Source organism: Spodoptera frugiperda, chromosome 5 (genome assembly GCF_023101765.2).
Source record: "Spodoptera frugiperda isolate SF20-4 chromosome 5, AGI-APGP_CSIRO_Sfru_2.0, whole genome shotgun sequence".
Lineage (NCBI taxonomy): Eukaryota > Metazoa > Arthropoda > Insecta > Lepidoptera > Noctuidae > Spodoptera > Spodoptera frugiperda.
Window position 1 is genome coordinate 6,969,671 of NC_064216.1, and position 23,513 is coordinate 6,993,183.

The window sequence follows — 23,513 nt, forward strand, 5'->3', positions numbered from 1 at the left end:
TTAAGCATTTGCCCTCCATGAAAAGTAATATTCCTCAAATCTCAATAAATATAAATGTTATAAAAAAACCTTAATTAAAAATACGAATTACTTGTAATTCAGGTCGTTACCTGCATCTAAAAATCGAAATCCTTTTAATCTTTTGTAAACCAAACCCAAAAAAATAACAATCCAGATATTTTATGAGTACAAAAAGAAAACAGAATCCCAAAAATAAATTAAAGGTTGTCAACAATAACGTATAGATACAACAAGGTTAAAACAGGATACACTAATATTTATGTGGTTCAAATTTAGTAATCCAAAGCCTAAAATGCAAAACTGGATTTTTAAACTCTTGTACACAGCAAGAAAGCCCTATTGCATGAAAATATTCTTAATTAATACATAGATGTCTTCCTTTATACGAACAAGTTATTAAAGATAGAGGTACACTTGTCGATTTGAATAATAATAATTATTACGTGATGTCAACGGTGAAATGTGCAAAATACAGTGGGTAACTAATATTCGACATAATAGCGAGAACAGGTAAATTTTAAAATGGTGAAATTGTCCTTTATCCCCAGGTAACCGCTACGACGTCCCAAATAATTGACGTACCCAGTTCTTTTTATAACCGACTTCCCAAAAAGGAGGAGGTACTATTTTCGGTTCAGTTTTTATTTTTGGGTTTTAACGTTATACTTGTATTTATGTTTAAAAAAATAATATTTGGTACTGTCACTGCGACGCCTGTGACAGTCACATACATTTTAGTTTTCCTTCCATTTTACATTTTGTGTTTTTTTAAAACATCAGTCATTATTATTTGCAATAAAAAAAATATATATTTTATTTTCCTTGTCAAAAAATCTAATCGAGACTTGAGGAACGTTACTTGTCTCATTTTAGTGTATTAAGCATTCTGCAGCTTTAATTATGCAAGTTAATTAGGCTTAGAATTATTTTCAAACGCACGAATACTTTCTCAAGACGCCACATTAAGAAAATGGCTTTATTATATTGAAATGAAATTGTTGTCAAAATGATATACCTATTTATGCAAAAAAAAAGGGACATGGAAGTTATTTTGATCCCATAAAATTCAATATGTTTATGAGGTAAAATAACCTACACAAGTAACATTCTATTTTTGGCGTAACCTTGTTTACCGCTCACCTACCACAGTCTAAGTCACCAATCTCTTGAACATGAACAACCACTTCACTTTTTTATAATATTATTACTGATTCTCCATTTACTCAATTTATATTTCTATAGGCAAATCGTTTCATGAAAGCATGTTTTAACATTTAACATAAATAGAACTTATTTATCTTTATTTTTAATGTTTTAATGAAAAAACACAAAATGTAAATATCTTACCTTAGGGTGGTACTCATCGATATCAGTCTCGTAAGGTTTAGCCGAATCTGCATCTTCATCACAGCTTTGATGAGGCGCCACAGAGATCTTACAGCCAAAAAAAAGTTTATCTTGTGATACTTCCAAGGCCTTCTCCACATCAGATGGCTTTTTAAATCGCACCACCGCATAACGATCGGCGTTTTGACCAACTACTTTAACCCATACAACTTTTCCATGTTTCTTGTATTCATGGTAAAGGCCGTCCTTCAAAGAACTATCGGTAGATCGTGTCGGTAGGTTTCGCACACAGATAGCCAAAGGTCTACCACTCGCCGTCGACGCCCACTATTAAGACAAAAATATGAAATGTTATTTGAAACTATATGTATTTTCATTCATACATTAATTTATGATAAAATTAAAAATGTTACTTTCGTCAAAAGCTGGTCATATTGACTGTAACATTTACAACAAATAGGAGGTTAGCTTTTCGAAACACGTTTTGTTATAGTAGACGACTAAAATGTCGACAGTTGCGCGACGTTTGATTAAAAAACGATATTTTGTGAGCTACAACAGTAATTGTTAATTAATTCAGGTCAATATGTGATGTTCACCATTTCATTTAGCCCAGTGCCATCCATCACAATATGTACATTTATCAGTTTATCAGTTATTAGATTAAATACATTTAGGTCAAAACTTTAAGAACGACTAAACACAGGTTGGTAATATCTTCTACACCACAGCAGTGGAATCTTCTTTGATAATATGCAAGTGATTCACGTATACGATGACGATTGACAAAATCTCACATAATATAAAACACATAAATGAACTTTTTATCATACGTCAACATATATTATTATTATGGTACAATACAGCTACCATCAATTTTATGTACATTGTTTGGAGAATTAAACAAAGAAAGGTTTAATTCCTTATCAATAAAAATAAACGAAAATGCGAATAAAATACAAACTTAACTACTGAATAAACATGAAATATATTTAACGTATCTACATCCCAATACCTGTTTGAAAAAATATCAAAGGCAATGGAAATATATTACTAAATTTGTATATTTGAGGAATATTATCTTAAATGGAGAGCGTACGTAAATAATAATAGTTACTATACTGTTAGCTGAAATATTATCTAAAAGTAAAACTGAGCTAATGAAGGTTCTGAATTTCAATCAAATCTTAGTTCTACTACAACATTCTTATAAATTACAAACAGTAATTCGTTCGATTTCAAATCCATATAATGTAGACTAGATGGGTAATCAATACAGACGCAAATATATTATTTTAGGGACATACTTGGTGTTGTAAAGATGGCGGTGTCCGATGGTTGGTATGGTGAGACAGTGATGGTTGTGCGGCTGGCGTCGAAGCTCTTGAAGTATCACTCGGTTCGGGAGAACTCGAGTCAGATCGTGACGAACCGGAGCCAGAGTTACGGCGCCGACGACCTCCTTCGGTGCCGCCACCTGGTGTACTAGGTGTGCTTTCGCCGCCTGTCGCACCAGCCACTCTGTCGCTATTTGCGTACCATCGATGATGTGGAGTTGTTCTGAAATTCAATTTATTCATAGAGTAAAATTTAAGAAATTCATTAAACATTAGTATAAGTGGTTAGTATAACACAAATAAAGGGTTTGATATGATGCAGAGCTATTGTAGTTTTTAGATAACTACTATAACATAGAATCAGGAAATAATAAACATATTAAAAACCATAGATTGGCAACAAATTAATCTGTCGTTTTATGGCATAGAACGTTAGCGTTCCATGTTCCATTAGCTCTTGATTTGACACCTATACTAGATATACTACTAGAATTAATATTATTCTATAGTAAAACAAATGCCAGAAAAAACAGAACCATGTTGCTGAAGTTTGCGTACAAGCAACATAGTATAGTACCAACTAATTTTAAAACTTTGTCAGTTTTTAAACTTATGTTTATATTTCGTAATTATGTTTAATACATTATGGTATTATTCCTCCCATCTTTGTCTAGAATCTACATACATTGTATGACTGTGTGTTGGGAGCAACAAAATAGTTCATTATATTTTTACAGTTTATACAAGCAAAGCAATTTTTCAGATACACTGAAATTTATTTAAAACTCAAGGGTAAATAATGCTGTTATTCAAATGTATTACTACATGAGATACACGTGCATGATACATATTAGAGGATGAGTTAAGTAAAGACAAGCATAATACCAAAAAGCTATGCTAAATATTTTTTATCATGCAGGATAGTGCAAACACAGAAGTTAAATATGCAAAACGTGACGTTGTTTAAAAAAAACTAACGAGTATACAATATAGTTTCATTGAAAAAGTTTGTTTAATCATAACTACAATTACATGTTAAAATATCCTTCACAAATTACCAGTACATCAGCAATGAAAAAAGTTGTATAATAACCAACTGTGATGACATTTCACAACGTTTCACATCTATATTGAGAAGCCCTTTTAGAATGGACGTGAATGTCAAAATTATCTAGATAACTAGTAATTAGTTGATTGTCAAATGTAGATTAAGAATGAAACTATTTTTACTTATTAATTGAGAATATCAGAGCAGATTCAAGATTTTTACAATTAGTTAATCTATCTATATCTATTATGTTAAATCCATTCACCGAATGGTCCTCACGTTTTGCATACTTGTAATTCTTGTTGAATTTCAGGTTATTATGAAAATTAAATGTTACTGTTTAATAGGGTTATTAACTTAACTGTCAACAAATCCCACATTGCGAGTAATCGCTATTCACTTACGGCTTTCACTGACTACTAAATTATTTATTTTAATTAACGTACTGCATCCTCTAAGTACATACATACCTATATTTTCCCAATACAAAATACAAATTAAATATTAATAAAATACAAATATTCACCATAAAAATTAATTAAGTATGCTTTTATAGTGAATGACCAAATCCTTTATTATATGGATGCAGCAACTTGATATATTTTCTTTATTGTTATTTGGATGATTGGGAAGATCCTCAGCCCAAGCCTTGGTATTTTTTAAAAATTAATAAATACCTTTCAACATTAGAGGGTGGTGTGGAATAAGGTGCAGTTGAGTTGTTGCGCTGGTACCTGCCGTACGCGGCGGGCGTGTTACCACGGCGACAGTACTCGGTGGCGCTGTCATTTGTACCACGCCACGTAGCTGGCGCCGCAGCGGTGGCAGCAATTGGGCACGTATTGCTTGAACTATCTTCTCCGCCACTGTAAAAAAGGAAAAAAATATTTTTATACGTGTTAATAAAATTAAAAGCACTTCTAAAGGTAACCTCGGCAAAAAACTGAACCAACGTGGTAATTGCAAACTTAATAATAAATACCTACTAGAACAAAGAACGTTTTATCTACATATATTTCTCAATATGTTCATGTTACTGTTTAACTATTATTTATAGGTTGATAAAAACGAAAACCGGTTTAAAAAAATCGCAGTGAATACTAATGTTAGCAGGGGTAGCAGGTAAAGGCGAGCAGACGACCAATGAAGTACAAACGAAATTGTCTCGCCTCCAGTTAGTCACGTCGCGCCGCAGTAAGGTACCTCAGAAGTTGATGTCAATTATGGCCGTTTTCACCAATCTCTTAAATTTCAAGGAATACCTAAGATGAGATAAGTTAGAGATAATGAAATTTTGGTTTTCACTAACTATAAATGACACTAACCGTATTATCTCCGTATTATCTAGAGGATGAGATACTAAATTCACGAGATAACAGTTAAGAGATGGTTTAGGGGTGGTTGGTGAAAACGGTCGTTAAAGGCCCATGTTTACATGGTTACATAGATGGATTTCAGTAGTACACACAGAAGTGAAAATTCTCCAGTAAACCAATATCGCGCACGTTGATAATAAACAAGGGGATCGTGGTGGATGCCATATTCTGCTAGTGCTGGTTCCGTTGGGGAACTATCATAAAGAATGTGAATGCTCCACAGTGACATATTATTACGTTGTATCTGACTGAATTGAGATTTCCCGGTGCCATTTGATTACGCCATTATTTATAAGGGCAAGGGCTCCAAGCTACGAATTCATGTAAAGTTGAAATTACTCCAGATATTTTTATTCTAAACTAGCTGACCCGATAAACTTCGTACCGCCTCAAACATTTATTTTTCTCACATTTTAAACCTTCCCTGGACTTCCGAAAATATTTCAAAACCAAAATTTGACAAATCGGTCCAGCCATTCTCGAGTTTTAGTGAGCCTAACGAACAGTAATTTATTTTTATATATAGAGATCTAAGATTGTATTTCATGTAGATTTATATAGTAATAGTTATTTAATGTTGTTTATTAATCCGTCGTGTGCCGGAACGCAGATCTGCGCGATGTATTTTCTATTATAGTCTTATATACTGGCTACGAAAGATTAAATCGAAAAAGCGAAATTCACCTCGTCGTAACCGATCTCAGCCTATTTTTTTTATTCGTAACTTATCAGTAGCGGTCAAAAGGTTAATAGTAACTTGAAGTCGAGTAAGGTCCGTGTTTGATGGCCTGAATTGAAAATAGAAATATCTAGGTAGTTTAGATTAGTAAATAATTAATAATGTTGTTATAAATTACACCATTATTAAGGTGCTCGACCTATACCTTTAATACTAAAGCGAATGGGGTGGAGTGTTTATGTTTAGTCAGTAAGAGTCTGCTGTCGCCCAAATACTGAAATGGTTCTCATTTTTAAATGGTGCTTCAATATCGCACCATCTCTGTCATTTTACTAAGAATTTGTAGTGACAGAACTATTCTTCAAAGGGTCTTAAAAGTGGCTTCTGAGTGTTTAACCATAACACTCTCACGCTTCTAGGTGAGAACCTAGGAGAAGTCATTTGATAATTCAAAAAAAAAGCGAAATGTATTGCATTATGAGATGTGAGAGATTGTAATCATAATTCATCACCATCATCGTCATCTCAATACAAAATGACCAAATTATGTTTATGTTACCTTGCTCGTTAAGAATATATCCTACGGAAGTTTATAATTTTCCTAGGAAATTAATAAACTTAGGGTTCTTGTCATTTTCCGGTGACGTAAATTATAGAAATATACTTTTCATAAAACGTCCATAGATGTTTTAAGACACTTAAAATATCTTCAAATATGTTTCGGAGAAGAATTTCGATACATACATAGTTGAATATCGCGGTTCCCACGCGTTATATTGGCAGGGGGTTCCAACTCCATGGCATGCATGGTGATCAGAATCTGACGCCGGTTAATTTTTACATTAAGTTTATGCAGACGGAATTGGCCGTGTATCGAAACATATTTGAAGATAGTGACGAAATAAGACGCACACTCAGTGCAAGAGTTAAGTAAGTTAAGAGCCGTCATAGAGATAAGGAAACGTGTTCGGGCATGTATTCCTCGTAGGGGAGGGCACTTTGAACAAAATGCAAATTAAGATGTTTTTGTAATTACCCTTTTCTCTTTACACTCTACTTATCATCAATTCATTTATTTGTTTTTGAGAATTTTGTAAATAATTTTACTTTTCGGGGAAGCTATTAAAGCAAGGAAGTTTTTCTAATAGTATACAAGGTGATAGGGGTGAGACTTCTAACCCGTTAAGGCTGAGTTCTACATCTAATTTTATCGATAAAAGTCGGGGGTCGAAGGGGTCGAATCCCCTCCCCCTAAAAGTTATGGCTATTTTAATATTTTTTTTACTTTTTTTGATATCAAAGGTTGTATGCGTCGTAGAAACAAAAAAAATAACGGTAGCTAATAACTTTGGCTAACTTAACTTTGGCTAATTCATTACTTTTTTCATATGTTTGATAATGTTTTGGTGAAAAAAAAATTCATTTGTGAATTAATTTTTACCGAAAAAATCACTATTTTTCAATATTTTCAATTAGGGGTTCAACCACCCATATTATTTTTTTGTCGATAAAATTAGATGTAGTACTCAGTCTTAACGGGTTAGAAGTCCTACCCCTATCACATTGTATATTTTTTAACCGACTTCAAAAAAATGAGGAGGTTCTCAATTCGACCGTATATATGCCTTTTTTTATGTTTGTTCGCGGATAATTTTAAAATAAATCTAGTTTCCTAGACCAAATTAGTGACACAAAATAAAATTTGATAAGAATTTACTTGTTATTTAAAAAAAAAATGATATTTCTGCCATTATTATTATTAATAAATGATTACTGATGTATAGGCAACCAATAAAAACAGTATTTTTTATTTATTGGAGTTTTTGTAGTCAATTCGAGTTTTTTTTTACAAAAAAACTGGAAATGTTGAATATCTCAGGAACTAGCCACTTTCGGACTAGAGACCTCAGGGCTAATTTTTTAGGAAATTAGTAGTATTATCACCTCCCGAGAGAAATACGTCGAATTCAAAGTCACCCTGTATATTTAAATCTTAGCTACAATACTAAATACTTGGTAATTTTTTTGGTACTATTTTTTCGTAAACTAGTGTTTTTATATATTTATTTATAACACTCTAAAATTATATTTTTAAACATTACTTATAAAAATAAAAAACAAAATAACATTTAAAAATATAAAAATAGGAGCCGACCAGTAGCGAGAGCATGGTCCAAGCTACCGGTGGTTAGGGCTCCAAAGACAGAAACCTCCTCACAATACGTGCCGTTTCGAGGAGTACTGCCTTCTGCATCAGGCCCTTGATCCATCCGCCTAACCCCAGCCTCCTAAGGTGGTTGTCGAGGCTGTTGGGTATTAATCCGTTGGCCGACACGACTATCGGCACAACGATAGCCGAATCCACATTCCACATGTCGACAACCTCGTGAGCCAAGTCAAGATATTTTATTTGTTTATCTTTTTCAGCTTTCACGAGGTTCTCGTCATGAGGGATGGTGATATCGATTATCATCGTGCGGCGCGCTTGTCGGTCTATCACCACTATATCAGGTTTATTGGCTACAATAGTCCTGTCAGTGATGATAGATCGATCCCAGTACAACGTGATATGGCCGTTTTCGAGAACTGGATCGGGCGCATACTTGTAGTATGGAACCTCAAACTCAACAAGTTGGTAGTGCAAAGCAAGTTGCTGGTGGATAATCTTGGCCACCTGATTATGTCTATGCAAATATTCACCATTAGCCAAACGACCACAACCAGAAATTATATGTCTTATGGATTCACCAGGACTATGACATGCCCGACATATGTCAACGGTCCCATCCTTAATAATATATTTCCGGTAGTTATTCGTAAGGATAACTTCGTCCATAATTGCAAAGACAAATCCTTCAGTTTCTCCAAAGAGATTACTGAATCGTAGCCAAGATACGGACGCCAGAAAATCTACACTGGGTCCATGAAGGGCCCGGAAGAAGTGTCCGTGGAGCTCCTTGCTATGCCATACCTCCTTGCGGTCATTGACGCTCAGTACCACAGGTTTACGCCAGTTCTCTTTTGCTAAAGATAGTGGAGTGAATCCATTGTCCATTGCTGCTACTTCTCGATGCATACCCTCGTTTACTTTCAGGAAATATTCCCTGAGGTTGCACACCTCACGGTTATGAAGGGTCTTAGCATTTAATAAGCCTCGACCCCCACACTTCCGCGGGATATACAACCTCATGATCGATGAACGAGGGTGATGCATACGATTTGCAGTCAGCAGTGTTCGGACTCGCCTATCCAGGGTGTCAAGTTCAGTCTGAGTCCACTTGAGTATACCAAAAGAATACATCAGAACCGTCATGACCCAACCGTTACAGGCTCGCACCTTGTTTCCGCCTGATAATGAACTTTTCAGCACTTTATTCAGGCGGCCAAAGAAGCGTTCCCGTAACGATTGTTTCATGTCCGGCCCATTAATGCCTAATCCCTCTGACATACCCAGGTACTTGTAAGTATCATTTGCGGAGAGCGCTCTTAGTTTTGTGAAATCTGAGAGTTCTAGACCCTCAGATTCCACAATCCCTCCTCGCTTCACATGCATGACAGCACATTTATCTACTCCAAATTCCATTCTGATGGAACTACTAAATTTTTCAGTTATTTTCAGTAGTTCCATCAGTTGTTTGTTATTTGGAGCATAATGATGATAATATTTAAAAAAAATATCATAATATTTTATGATAATTTTAAGTTGTGATTATTTTACCCGTGCGTGTGGCGCGTCGCGTTCCGCGCGCGCTTCAAAGAGCAATCAGACCACCACAGACGGGGCCCAGTAGGGCAGATGCCTGATCCGGAGCTGCGTAAGCAGACTAGTGGGTTTACTGGGGTTCCGGCTCGAAAAGCAGGAGTAGGAACGGGGTGGTTTTTAGTCAGTAAGAGTATGACACTCCCTCCCGCCTCATCCAAGGCGGGAGAAGTCATCAGTCAAACAAATACAATTCGCCATTAAGCGTAATAGTTTGGTGAATTTAGATTTAAAGCCACAATACTGTTAACTTTATATAATAAATAAATAAAAAAACGTCAAAGTTGACCTTTTAGATTGTGCCGACTATAAGTACCTATCTACCGATATCGGTAGTACTTAGTAGTCATATGACAACTATGTACTATAAAGGGCCGACTGTTGATATTGAAAGTACGCTGTATATAATTATTGATATCGTCAAATATAAGTTTAAATTAAAGAATTGGTACAAGGTTGTAATTAACCCTTAATGGAATAATTCATCCAACATTGCCAGACGTAGACGGTTGAATGAAGAGAAATCGTGATCGATCATCCTTAAATTGCAACATTTCAATGAACTGTCAGCGTTACCCGCCTTATAAGTTCTTTACAAGAAAATTAAGGCCCTGATAAAGTTTCCTTCGTACTGCGGCTATGTAGCACTATCTACCGAGACGCAGGTGCTTCGCAGTACATACTAGCAAACCAGGTATGCTGCTACGCAAATAATGTTGATCCTTATAATACGGTCTACGGTTTATTCAACTACATAAAATTAACCTATTATAACAGCAGTCAAGATTTTTATTCTTTAGGAAGTTGAATAAATTAAGTGTATCATAATGTATCGGCACTCGTGTCTGACTAATGTAATGTAAGATATGCATTTTTAACAGAAAGGCGTATGCAGAAAGTTGTCAACCACGGGAACAAAATGTAGAAACGGGTGCATTAGTTAAAACCGTTTTGAAATAAAGTTCTGAACAATGTCAACATGAGTAATTATTCGTAAATAATAAAGTCAATACGTATTAAGATTACGATCTATACAAATTAAAGGTAAACTAGCTATTGTATGTGTTCATATGTCTTTTTTTATTATTTTCGTGTCATCATCATCATCAACAACAGTAGGAAGACGTCCACTCCTGAACAAAGGCCTCCCCTTACTCTCCGGCTCTCTCACTCACTCTTCGGCTTCCGTTCTGAGGTCTCCACTCGATCACTTTCTTAGCCCAACGACCTTTATCCTGTGAGTGATGTGGCCTGCCCATTGCCAGTTTAGCCTACAGATTTTGCGAGCTATGGCGGTAACTCAAGTTCTTTGGCGAATTTCGGTATTTCAGATTTTGTCGCGCAAAGCATAGCTCTCTCCTGAGCGACTCGGTAGTTACCATACGTCATCACTGGCAACACACACTGAGGGGTTTACGGTATGAAGACTTTACGAAACTTCCCGAACGCTGCCCATCCGAGTTGGATTTTCGGGCGACCTCTTTATCTGAATAACTTGCCGCAGCGTATGAATGTGGTCTATGGTACTGAATTTTTCGGAACCAGGTTTGTTCGGGACACTGAAAGTCAAAGGCGGGTTTAAACCTGCGTTCGAAACGGTTCGTGATTACCCTCGAAATTAGCTTATATACATGGCTCAGGAGTGAGAGAGGTTTATAGTTCTTCAATAGAGAGAACTCTTTTTGAAGAACATAACCACTACACTCTACTACACTGCCATGCTTCCGGTATATTTCCTTTCCAAAACTGTTTTTTGTGTAACTATCTATAATATAAAAAAAAATCTATATTTATACTAATATTATAAAGAGAAAGGGTTTGATGTTTAGATGTTTAGATTTTTTTTTTGTTTGTTATGATTAGGTAAGACTATGCTTTATTTAAGAAAAATATGGATGCTTACTAAAACTTGAATAATCTAACACAAGGTGTTAAAAAAAGCTAGGAAAACTAACATAAACAATGTAATACTCTTACAAAAAAGGTTCAAGAAAATATATTCACAATAAGAAAATTAATATCTTAGTTTTTTGTTTTCAATGAATGTTATTTGTTTTAGAAACTCACTGTAAAACATTGTGTATTTTCTTTTATTATATTATTATGTGCAAATTCGGCATGGGCTGCTAGTATAAAATAAATGTCAAGAACGGATTTCGTTAATTATTTTTTGTTGGGTTTATTATTGTTAGGTTTTTATGTAAAGAAAGACAAAACAGAAATTAACCGTTATTAAAATATTTTTAGTAACTATCGTGAGACATACAAACTTAAATAAAAATCACGGTATGAGCAGTGTGCGTAGACGCGGCGACGTCGCTTCTACTTACTCATTTAAAATATTTCAATTAGTGTAATTTAAAATTGGGTAGTTCTCTCATTCCCTCATTATTCCTAATTATTTCGAATTTTCAATTCAATTTTCAATATTCCTAATTATTTCAAATTTTCAACAATACGGGAGACACTCCGGGTATCAGGAATCGCGTGACGATCTCCGTCCACCGCGGGTCTGCGGACGGCGAGCAAGAGTAGTTCGTAGTCGTACTCAAAGAGCCACCAGACTAACACAAATGGTGCTAAGTACGACTGATTCCTGACCCGCAGCTACGAACTACCTAGCGGGTTACCGGGGCCCCTTCTCGAAGAGCAGTAGTAAGAACGGGTGGTTTTTTGTTTAGTAAGAGTCTGACACTCCCTTTCGCCTCCCCAAAGCGGGAGAAGTCATAGATAATTTCCTCTCCTCAAAAAAAAAGCCGGCAAACATTGAAGAAACAAAATAGCAACGCGGTAGGGCTCTTTCACACTGTCCTGTCAACGACGATTCGTCAAGGATACACTAGGGGATAAATGTCTCACGACATCAATGACATGTTAAGCGAAGCCGGCCGGGATTTCGCATAACATTTTATGGTGACAAAGCACGACTTATGTCCACAGCAACGTCAGACGAATGTTATTTGCGAAACTTCGCCTGGCACATTTGCAACATCACAAGGCAGACACAGGTCACAGGATAACCGAGTGATATCGCACGATGTTGCCAGACATATCGACCGAAGTCCGGCACGTCGTCCTACCGCACTCAACGTCCCTAACGATACACGTCGCGCGATGTTGCCAGATATGTTGACTAAAATCAGACTACGTCGCAGTGCTTCACCCAAAGTCGCTGCCGACACGTGTCGCAGGACATTTATTGACCCTTAATCTATCCTTCGCTTTTAAGTATGTATGAAAAATAATGGTTAGGGTAGAAGAAGCTAACCTCTCGTCATTCCATACAATGCCTTTTTCAATCCGTATAACAAAATAAGCTCTTTCTGAGGCCTATCTCAATTTACCATGATCTGCTATGAATACCAATTAAACACTTCAATTTTATTTATTAGTCTAGATTTATGGGGCAAACTATGAACTACAGTTACCATAATAGCAGGTTATTAGGGGCAAATGGTAGGGCAAATTCTCGCATGGTCCATGCACTGACTATATTGTATGTTTATGTATATGAAATTAATAATGAGAAAAAATATTATAAATGTCATGATAAAAAATAAATGTCAAATTAAAAACAATGTCACATTAAGTAATAATGTCATCTATTATATAAAAATAAGTCGGGTTTTCCTTCTTGACGCTATAACTCCAGAATGCACGAACCGATTTCCATGGTTTTGCATTTGTTGGAAAGGTCTCGGGCTCCGTGAGGTTTATAGCAAGCAAATTCAGGGAAAACAATTGGTGACGAAACGGAGTTCGCCGGATTTGCTAGTACTGTATACAAACATAACGACATTAATAATGCTGGACAATAATGTTGTAACCCCATACGAGATTGCGTTCTGACTAATAACAACTCACTAGTGGTCGCCTGGTGGTTGAAATTCAACCATATACGATTTAATTTACAATACCACTTAACATACGTTCAAGGATAATTTTTATTTAACTCAAACTCAAACAAACTCTTTTATAAAACTCTATTCATATGAGACGTCAATATCATCGCAATGTCTATCGATTTTGACGTTTTGTCAAATACGATCAGATACTATGCATGTGTGTGTAATGTTTTATTTATTAATTTAATGTACTTTATAAGCATTATTTTTGAAAAATATTAGCGTCCTGCACTTCTCCTACACATAAACTATAAGTGTACCAAATTTTATGCTCCTACGTCCGCGCAATTTTCGTAAAAAGCGGTCCAAAGTTTTTGCATCACGTATTAATATATAGATTCTGTATAAACGAGGGGTGATCCAAAAGTAATGATAATCGGTTACTTCAGGTTCACATAAAAATCTATATATTTATTATATTATCCTGATATTTTATAACCTTATAGCCTTCCTCGATAAATGTACTATCCGACACGAAAAGTATTATTCAAATCGGACCTGTATTTCCGGAGATTAGTGCGTTCAAGCGAACAAACAAACAAACTCTTTGGGTATATTTAGTATTTAAGTATTATGTAATTTAAGTACAGATTAATAGTACTCTCAACAGAAGTAGAGAGACTAGATTTTAATGCAACCAGAGGACAGTTCTACCGATGATACCTCGTCCGCTAATGACTCTAGGAGTCGTTCGGTTCTAAATACCTTATACCGTAAAATGATATTTGATAGTCATGTTAGATAAAATACTTTCTTTTTACATGGCGGCTATTAATGATGCTGACGGTCACAGTCCTAACCTAAACTATCAACTATCATACGCAGTTATATATAACTACAACTTAGCTGGAAAATAAAAAAATAATTTCGAACTTCAGGGAATAACAATAGACAATGGTTAACCCAGTGGACATTTATTTATTGGGGAGCCACGAACTCGCGAGTAAATGAAGCATGACGAATAGAATGCAGCGCAAATATTAAAAATAGTTTTAAATTATTATTTTTTACAAAATATGAAAAAATAAAACGAAAATTACAGATTCAATGATACAGATAGATAATAAACTTTTTTCGAGGATTACACATCCTTTGCATACTTCTTAACCGCTTGTATGCGCCGGTATATAAGACGGGGTTAAAGAAAACGGTATTGTTACGGAACTGACTAACTGGTTGCAAAAAAAAAACAATAAAAAGACTGCGTTTAAAAAAGCCGACTGCTAAAAAGCAAAAAATAACTATTATTATAATCCGCACAAACTAAGAAGTCAACTCTGACAGTTGCCATGTAGTGAGAGATAATAAGATCTATCTAATGCTGTCTATGACTGTTTCTAAGATCTATCTAATGCTGTATATGACGGTCATATCGAGTAATTAGAGTTTGTAAACTAGATAAGAAAATATGTTAATGTCTCAATAACGTCCGAAATAGCGTGAGACTGAGATATACATAGACAAAGACGGAGATATACATAGACAAGTTTTAAAAAAATCCACACCATTATACAAAATATCAAAAATCGATCGTATATTAAATTAAACCAATTAAATGTGATTCGATTTTCATATTAAAATTTCTATTAAAAATCCGATTTTAAAGAATATTAATTACGATAGATCTGAAAACGGACAACTAAGACGTTACATCATTATGATAATCAACGAAGCTGTGACCTATGACCGAGCAGTGGCGGTATAGCAGCTTTTAAAACGTCTGATGCCGAAAGCAATGGGACACCACTGCACTATTATTCCCTAGTAGTCAACTTCAATTGAAAAGTCAATAAAAATCACGTCTCCGAGTTCCCAACGTTCCTTTAATGGGACAGGGGTGCTAAGACACCCTGGGCGGAAACCCTTTGAATAGGTACTTGGAATGTGAGAAGTTTGAAAGAAGACGGGAAGCTCCCCAACGTAACTAAGGAAATTACACGCTTGCAGGTAGACATCCTCGATATCAGTGACAATAAATGGCCCGGTCAAGGCAAGCACATGACATCCGATAACTATGTATTGTACTATTCAGTAATCAAAACGATATGGTGTGTAAATATTCCTTATAAAAGAAATTTCAGACTTCTTTATCAAATCGATTAAATCCTTTATCAAATTTTGTTTTGTGACTGTAATTTGCTCAATAGATAGTTAACTGGATTTATTAAAAAATATATATATATTAGTAAAACTTCCTTGGTTCATTAGCTACCCAGAAATGTTAAATTATTTACAAAATTCTCAAAAACAAATTAATAACTTGATGATAAATAGAGTGTATAGAGGAAAGGACAATTTCAAAAACATCTTTATTTGCAAAATTTTGTTATTGTGAGCTCACCTACAATGAATAAATACCCGCCCACGTTTTCTTATGTCTGTAACGGTCACTCGTTAACTGGATATGCGTTTTATTTCTTCAATCTCTTTAATTATGTTTCCGAGAAGAATTTCGATAGACCGCCAATTTCGACTGCATAAACAAGGGACTTCATGTGTCCCCACATGTAAAAATCAACCGGCGTTAGGTTCTGGTCACCGTGCATGCCTTGGAGTTGGACGCCCTTGCCAATCTAACGCCTGAGAACCGAGGTATCAGACAGGTCCACGGATACGGTTTTAATTTAAATATTTAGATGGGTATGATAAATAACTGCTTAACTGGACTCTCCTTTTTACCTTCCTTTTTCCAACAATTTAAATGTACCGAATTATGAAGATTTTTTAAGGAATGATTTAGGATCATTGGTCAAATGGTCATTTGGATTTTTAGAAACAAGATGACGAATTTATTCAAACACAACGATTGTCCAGCGCACTATGGAACTACTGTGCGGCAATGGTTGGATGCCTCGGTTCTGAAGCGTTGGATTGGCAGGGGGCTATACTGATCCCAGCTATCACCTCTCACTGAGGGGGCTATACTGATCACTACACTATTTACTGAACAACCTGTATATACACAAATTTTAATATAATTTTGTTCAAAAGAACTTGCGAGTTCTAAACTATGCCGGCCTCATCTAGCTATTTGAAATATTGACGTGTAAAAGTGTTATTTTATAACCTATTTATAGAAATAAATATCATTTATCATTTATTTATGAGGGTGTAGGTAGTACAATTCATATTAGTTATATTTATAATACACCTTTTTTTATTTTGCAACGCAGTGTTATTTTAACTCGATATGACTTAGGAATCGGTCATGAACAACAACCGATTTTATTTACCTCTCACTACAAGGCAGCTGTCTGACTGGAACTATTTATTTTGTGACGACTATAGTGGTATAGTCTTCAGCACGTACTTTGGCAATATTTTTTTAAATCATAAGAAAGTTCCGCCAATCGCACAGGGATTGATCCTCACAAGCATCGTGCGCAGACGCGGCAACGTTGCACTGACTATTGAACGTCCGCGTCCGCGTATTTTTAATTAATAAAGTAATTTTCTTGAAAAAAATTATAACAAATTCTTGCCAAGTTATCTGCCTACCTTTATAATGCTGATAGATATTGATGGAAATAAGTGTCGAGTACTCTTAACAGGCAAATGGCTTGTTACTTTGACGAGATGCACGAATGTGATAAAATGTAGTGAATGCTTTGTGGTTTTTGATTACCATTCATAAAACAAACGTGTAATTTTACGTATGTATATATTGTGATCTGTTATTAGAGGGTTAATCATTTCCAAAATGTTTGTCGAACAAAGGTTTAGGAAATTAATAGTTTATAAAAAATATTAAATTTTTAGTTTTAATTTCAAACGCAGCAACTCAAAAACTGAAGAAACAATTTAGAAACGCACTTGACGTATGTTTTTTCTTAATTATCTTTATCGGTTTATTTACTAGTTCTACTCATCAATTAAACAATAATAAGTGTTATTTTAGACGCAAACTAACGGAATATAGGATTATTTTTTAAGTTTAACTCGGAAATATGCTTCTCGAACATCAACATACCTGGACTAAATGGCTAATATGATAGACAAACAAAGATGTTAGTCAATTAATGATTCAAGTTACAAGTTTACTTTTAATGAAATTCCACATCTTCTACCCGAATGGGTAACCCGAAAAACCTCATAACAAATTAGAACAAACTGCGTCAAAGGGTCACTCAAGCTGTGGCTATAATTCGCAGAAGATATCCAAGAAAAATAAATGGTTTTTTTATTAAAATTATGTCGTTTGTGGGTACACATCATTGGTAAATGATTTTGGCAAACAACTCGAACACTTGTTATAATTATTAAATGTATTAATATATTAATTTAACCTTATGTTTAGAGTTTTGAATCTTTGTCTTCTAAAATTAATCATATGCACATGTCATATTCAAATCAGATTTACAACAACAAATCTATTATGAGTGCACACTCGTACACAGGCAACTCGAGCACTACTTCTACTCCTCTCAAAAATAACTAAGTGTGAAATTCGGTTCTTATTTAGGAAAACACTGCGTACTCGTTTTTTTTTTTTCTGGGTAATTTAGAGTATTACACCATCATAGGATCTGGGCTAGATGCACCATTTTTTTTAACTAAAGTGCTATTGGACTTTTTGTATTGTATTGTGGAAAATTGAAGAGACAGTAAAAATCTTTAGAAATATTTGATAAAATTCTATTTTTGATTGCAATTATGGAAAAAAACTATCTTTATTTTTGAATCTTTAAAGATTGTTGCTGTTAGCAGGCCGCTTGCAGGTTAACAAAAAAGAAAAATTGTAGTTACGGTAGTTGAAAATGTCACGAGCGGTGTCTGATAATGAGTGGTTGGTTTTTCCTCAGTAACTTTTGCAAAAATGGATTAAATATAATAGAATATTTGGGCATCGTCCCACGAATTCTAATAAATTTTGATTGCATTATGCAGACATGCAGATTGACCGACTTGCCATTTATAAACATTTTATCAATTTCAACAATCAACATTTTAAATATAGATAAACTGGAAAAAATATAGACAAGAAAAGATAACACCAAAACAATCAAGTGACTGTCGTCATCATAATCCTTGAATGGAATTGACGCGGATGTCTAAAATTAAATAGTATGAGTGGGCCTTGGTTTTTCCTCAGTAACTTTTGCAAAAATGGATTAAATATAATAGAATATTTGGGCATCGTCGCACGAATTCTAATAAATTCATTAATCGCATTTCCGCAGACATGCAGATTGACCGACTTGCCATTTATAAACATTTTATCAATTTCAACAATCAACATTTTAAATATAGATAAACTGGAAAAAATATAGACAAGAATATTAGCGTAACACCTTCTACAATCAAGTGAATGTCGTCATCATAATCCTTGAATGGAATTGACGCATGCATAACCGATGATCATAAAATTAAATAGTATTTATTATAAACTATGTACGACATGTATTTTGTACGTAATTCAAATTAAGAAAGGGCTAACGTAGTATATACTTGTCCACATAATATTACGTATTATGTCGGAAGTCTTTGCAAAAAAATTTTGAGCATTGCAGTGTGATGATGACGTTCACAGTTTTTCGCCACGATAAAATAAACAGCACCTCGCTGCACATGTTTGATTTTGCTGGATTTATGCAAATTATAGAAATTACGTACGCAAGTCAATTAAATATCTTTCTAGTTCCGAAACTGTATACAATATAACATCCTATATATATTATTATTTAGCATTGCCCCACATTAGGATGTTCTCCTGTGTCGTGGACGTGGGTGCGTTTACGAACATACAACAAACAAACAAACCTACGTATATTTAAAGGATACGTATATGTATACATCAATAGATAATATAATTTTAGATGAAACTTGATAGGTTTTTAGTAGAATTTTGGTTTGTAAGTTGACTATGTGACTGATTCTTTCTGTTATCGTACGTAAATACTAGAGATTCGCACATATTTTTTATTCGCATTCGCAAAAATTAGATATTTTTTAATCATTATGTTTTTAACGTAATTATTTAAGTCTTGAGGAAGTCGATTAGTTTCAAGCCATGCTAGATGCTCATATTCATGAGCAGCATTCTTGGACATACGCAGAAATTACACAGAAACTAGTCGAGTTCCTCGTCAAATAATTACGTGAATAAGCCGAAAAACATAATAATTAAAAAATAAATATTTTTGCGCCTTTACTAATCTCATTTATTGCTTATAAGACTTCTTCCTCCTTTTATTATAATAGGGAAAGTTAACTTCTACGGCATTGTGTTTGTAAAAAAATCCGCCCTAAAGATAATCCACTGACCAAAAACTGTGATATCAATGCAAATATTGCGTTATAAACGTAAAATAGTTACTACTGCGTCACGCAAATGCACTGCTTACCTACCGACATCCTCGATCTGACCATTTTTGATTTTTACGCTTATTCGTTCATTTTCGCGCGAAACTCTTGAAACACGATTCATTCAATTCAATTCAATCATTCATCATCATCTTCAGTCAAAACCTGGGTTTCAATAGTTAACGGATATTCCAACAATTCCACATAATCTAAAAAGAGTGCAGTTTACGTAAAGGAGATCATTACTGCTCCGTACATTTTTGGGCTTTCTCTGAAAGTGCCCGACCAACGAAAAAAAGGGTTACGCATTGATAAAACTAACCATTTGGAGCAATAGTTATGGCACTCAAGTTACCGGAACCAAGAAAGCTGTAAAAACTATACAAGTTTGAACATTCGTCATTTTGATACATCTATTGCTTTCTAAATGTGCTAGGATTTAGGAAAACAATGAGTCCAACGCCTGCTCCGAGTGGGGGTTTCGGTACCTATATGACGATCTACACTTCTATCTAATAGGTATAGTACTTGTACCTAATACCTCGACAATTGTTCCTAAACATATACCACACGATAGTCATGGTGTCTGACCAACGCCTTATTGTCCATTTGTCTATCGGACGTGAGGAATATTAATAGAGAATAGCAGTCTTCACTAATAATAGTGTAGATCATTTGATTGGACACAGGCCGGGAGAAGCGTTTTGAAATGTTCCACCAAAAAAAGACCCACCACGAATACAATGCTTTTCGCATTATAATCACAATTACTTCAGATATTTAATTCTAGCAATATCGATTATTATATATGTGGCATTTTTTGTCGGCACTTTCCTAAAATACCCAAAAAAATTATCCCCTTTGAATGTGCAAAAACCAAAAAATCTGTGAAATAAAACATCTCGATTTTTAGCGGTGATCAGTCTGGTGAACTAAGAATGTGTTTCCTTTACGCGACTTAGTTATTAGCTTATTGACGTAGGCATTAGCATCAGTGCAGTGCGAAGCGCGGTATACGGTCGTGTTTACAAAACTCGCGAATCGCGCGGCACTAGCCGCTGCCTGCCTAACTATGAGTACCCAACCACTCATAGCAAAATGAGTGCTGGCATTTATTCAACATGCCATCGACACGATGGATTTAGCATCTTGCAAATCTAATCTAACTTCAAGGAGGAAGACATAAGTAGCGGCAAAAAGTTGCTATTCCAATGTCTTAGCTGGACGAGATGCCAGCTCGCCGAAGAGACGGAACGGAGAAAAGTGTGCAGGATTAATCACCTTACTGAAGGTGACAGATCCCGACACGTTCTGCATTCGTGCAAAAACCTGCACAAGCTGCCCCCTGTCACCTTTGATCACGTCACGTTACCAGGTTGCTCAAGGAATCATATCCTTGAAGACAAGCCTGGCTGAGGTACAGTCGAAGCTGATGTCATCCGAAAATACCATCGGAGAACTCCGTGCGGAATTATTGGCATTACGCAACACTGTCGTTTAAGTGGGTCACCAACACTGTGCACCGACGACGCAAATACATGCCGCGGTGCAGCTAATGCATCCTCAGCAGTTTTGAGTCGGCGAAGGCGCAGGCATCGCCACGTCCGGGCGCTAAAGTGAGTCACTCCGCCGAACGGCTAGCGCCTCCGGCGCAGGCTACGACACGTAGTGAGTACGTCGACCCAAACGTGCTTACGACCGACCTCATCGCTGACCATTTTTATTTTTACGCTTATTCGTTCATTTTCAGCGCGAAAAGCTCTGAAACACGATTAATTCTTCAATCATTCAGGTCATCATCTTCAGTCAAGAACCTGGGTGACAATAGGTTAACGGATATTCCAACAATGCGACATAATCTAAAAAGAGTGCAGTTTACGTAAAGGAGATCATTACTGCTCCGTACATTTTTGGGCCTTCTCTGAAAGTGCCCGACCAACGAAAAAAAGCGACGCGTGAGGGAACGAACTTCACGTTATCGGAACCATGATGTAAAAACTATACAAGTTTGAACATTCGTCATTTTGATACATCTATTGCTTTCTAAATGTGCTAGGATTTAGGAAAACAATGATTCCAACGCCTGCTCCGAGTGGGGGTCTCTGTACCTATATGACGATCTACCCTCATCCTCGGACAATTGTTAGTCTTCTAAACATATACCACACGATAGTCATGGTGTCTGACCAACGCCTTATTGTCCATTTGTCTATCGGACGTGAGGAATATTAATAGAGAATAGCAGTCTTCACAAATAATAGTGCAGATCATTTGATTGAAGACAGTTCTAGCAATATCGATTATTATATATGTGGCATTTTTCGTCGGCACTTTCCTAAAATACCCATAAAAATTAACCCCTTTGAATGTGAAAAAAACAAAAAATCTTTAAAATATAACATCTCGATTTTTAGCGGTGATCAGTCTAGTGAACTAAGAATGTGTTACCTTTACGCGACTTAGTTATTAGCTTATTGACGTAGGCATTATAATTTCAATAATCATGCAGATATTCAATGTTTTCATAGATTTATCGATAAATTAATGTTGGACGGAATGAGGAGCTCTACAAAATAACAATATACTGATTACAGACTAATTAGTAGAATTTACCAATTTTTAGTTTTTGACCTGGTTGTAGTAGATTGGTAGTAGTAAAATAGTAGAGTAGAAACTAACAAAAAATTGGTATAATTTCGGTTAAGACGTTTTATTATACAAGATTTATCTAGACTCTAGATAAATCTTGTAGATTCTCTAGATTCTAGAGAGATTTAGAGTTTATTTGCAAATACAATAAAATTATTTACAAATACAGGTTTGGTACGACTAAACCTGTCTGGATATGAGAACATTTTACACAAACAAATTTACAAACAAGTCGAGGCATATTTGTGTCCAGAACAACACGGTTTTAGAACCAAGAGGTCAGTAGACACGAACCTGCTCACTCTTGTAGACTACATATCTTCCAAACTGGATAATCGATGCCAAGTAGATGTTTTGTACTTCGATTACAGAAAAGCATTCGATAGAGTGAATAACGACATCTTATCTTACTATCTAAACTTAGTCGTTTGGGATTTTCCCCGAAACTCCTGAGGTTTTTTGCTGACTTCCTCCGTGATCGTCAACAATTCGTGAGATTAGGGATCTATGATTCTAGTCCGTACCATACGCGCTCCGGAGTTAGTCAGGGATCAATCCTCGAGCCCCTATTATTCTTGCTAATGATCAATGATCTTCCCTTGGTCCTTAAACATTCCAAATGTCTCTTGTACGCCGATGACTTAAAAATATTCACAGAAATTAGATCTGAATCTGATTGTGTTGCCCTTCAAGATGACGTTAACTCGATATTTGAGTGGGGTAGAGACCATAAAATGGAATTCAATCTGAGTAAGGGTAGGGTAGTGGCTTTTTGGTTGAATGCAACGACCTATTTACACCGATTTTAAACTAGGCGACAGTATTATCGAAAGAGCCTTCAATATTAAAGATCTGGGTGTTACATTCGATCAAAAGTTAACATTCCATGATCATATGGTAGCAGTGGCGCGGGATTCTTTCCGTAGGCTGGGGTTTGTTCTCCGTAACGCCCGTGACTTTCACAGCCAGCATGTTATTAAATTATTATATAACACGTTTGTGCGTAGCAAACTAGAATCCAGCGCTGCTGTATGGAATCCTCACGAATCCACATACGAGCTGCTCCTAGAAAAAGTACAAAAAGCATT

The 23,513-nt window shown here is 35.5% G+C and overlaps 1 protein-coding gene across 8 annotated transcripts in view; it reads right to left on the reverse strand.

The window, feature by feature from the left end:
• LOC118271764 (protein split ends-like) overlaps positions 1-23,513 on the reverse strand; it is a 74,436-nt gene that overhangs the window by 15,860 nt on the left and 35,063 nt on the right. For 4 of the 8 annotated variants that reach the window (XM_050693921.1, XM_050693918.1, XM_050693920.1 and 1 more), the window contains 3 exons: positions 4,431-4,619; positions 2,676-2,928; positions 1,369-1,695 (listed from right to left, as the gene is read on the reverse strand). In XM_050693921.1, the coding sequence (XP_050549878.1) occupies positions 1,369-1,695; positions 2,676-2,928; positions 4,431-4,619 (769 nt within the window). The remainder of the gene's footprint in view (positions 1-1,368; positions 1,696-2,675; positions 2,929-4,430; positions 4,620-23,513) is intronic. The other 4 variants (XM_050693923.1, XM_035587957.2, XM_050693919.1 and 1 more) reach the window with 2 other exon arrangements.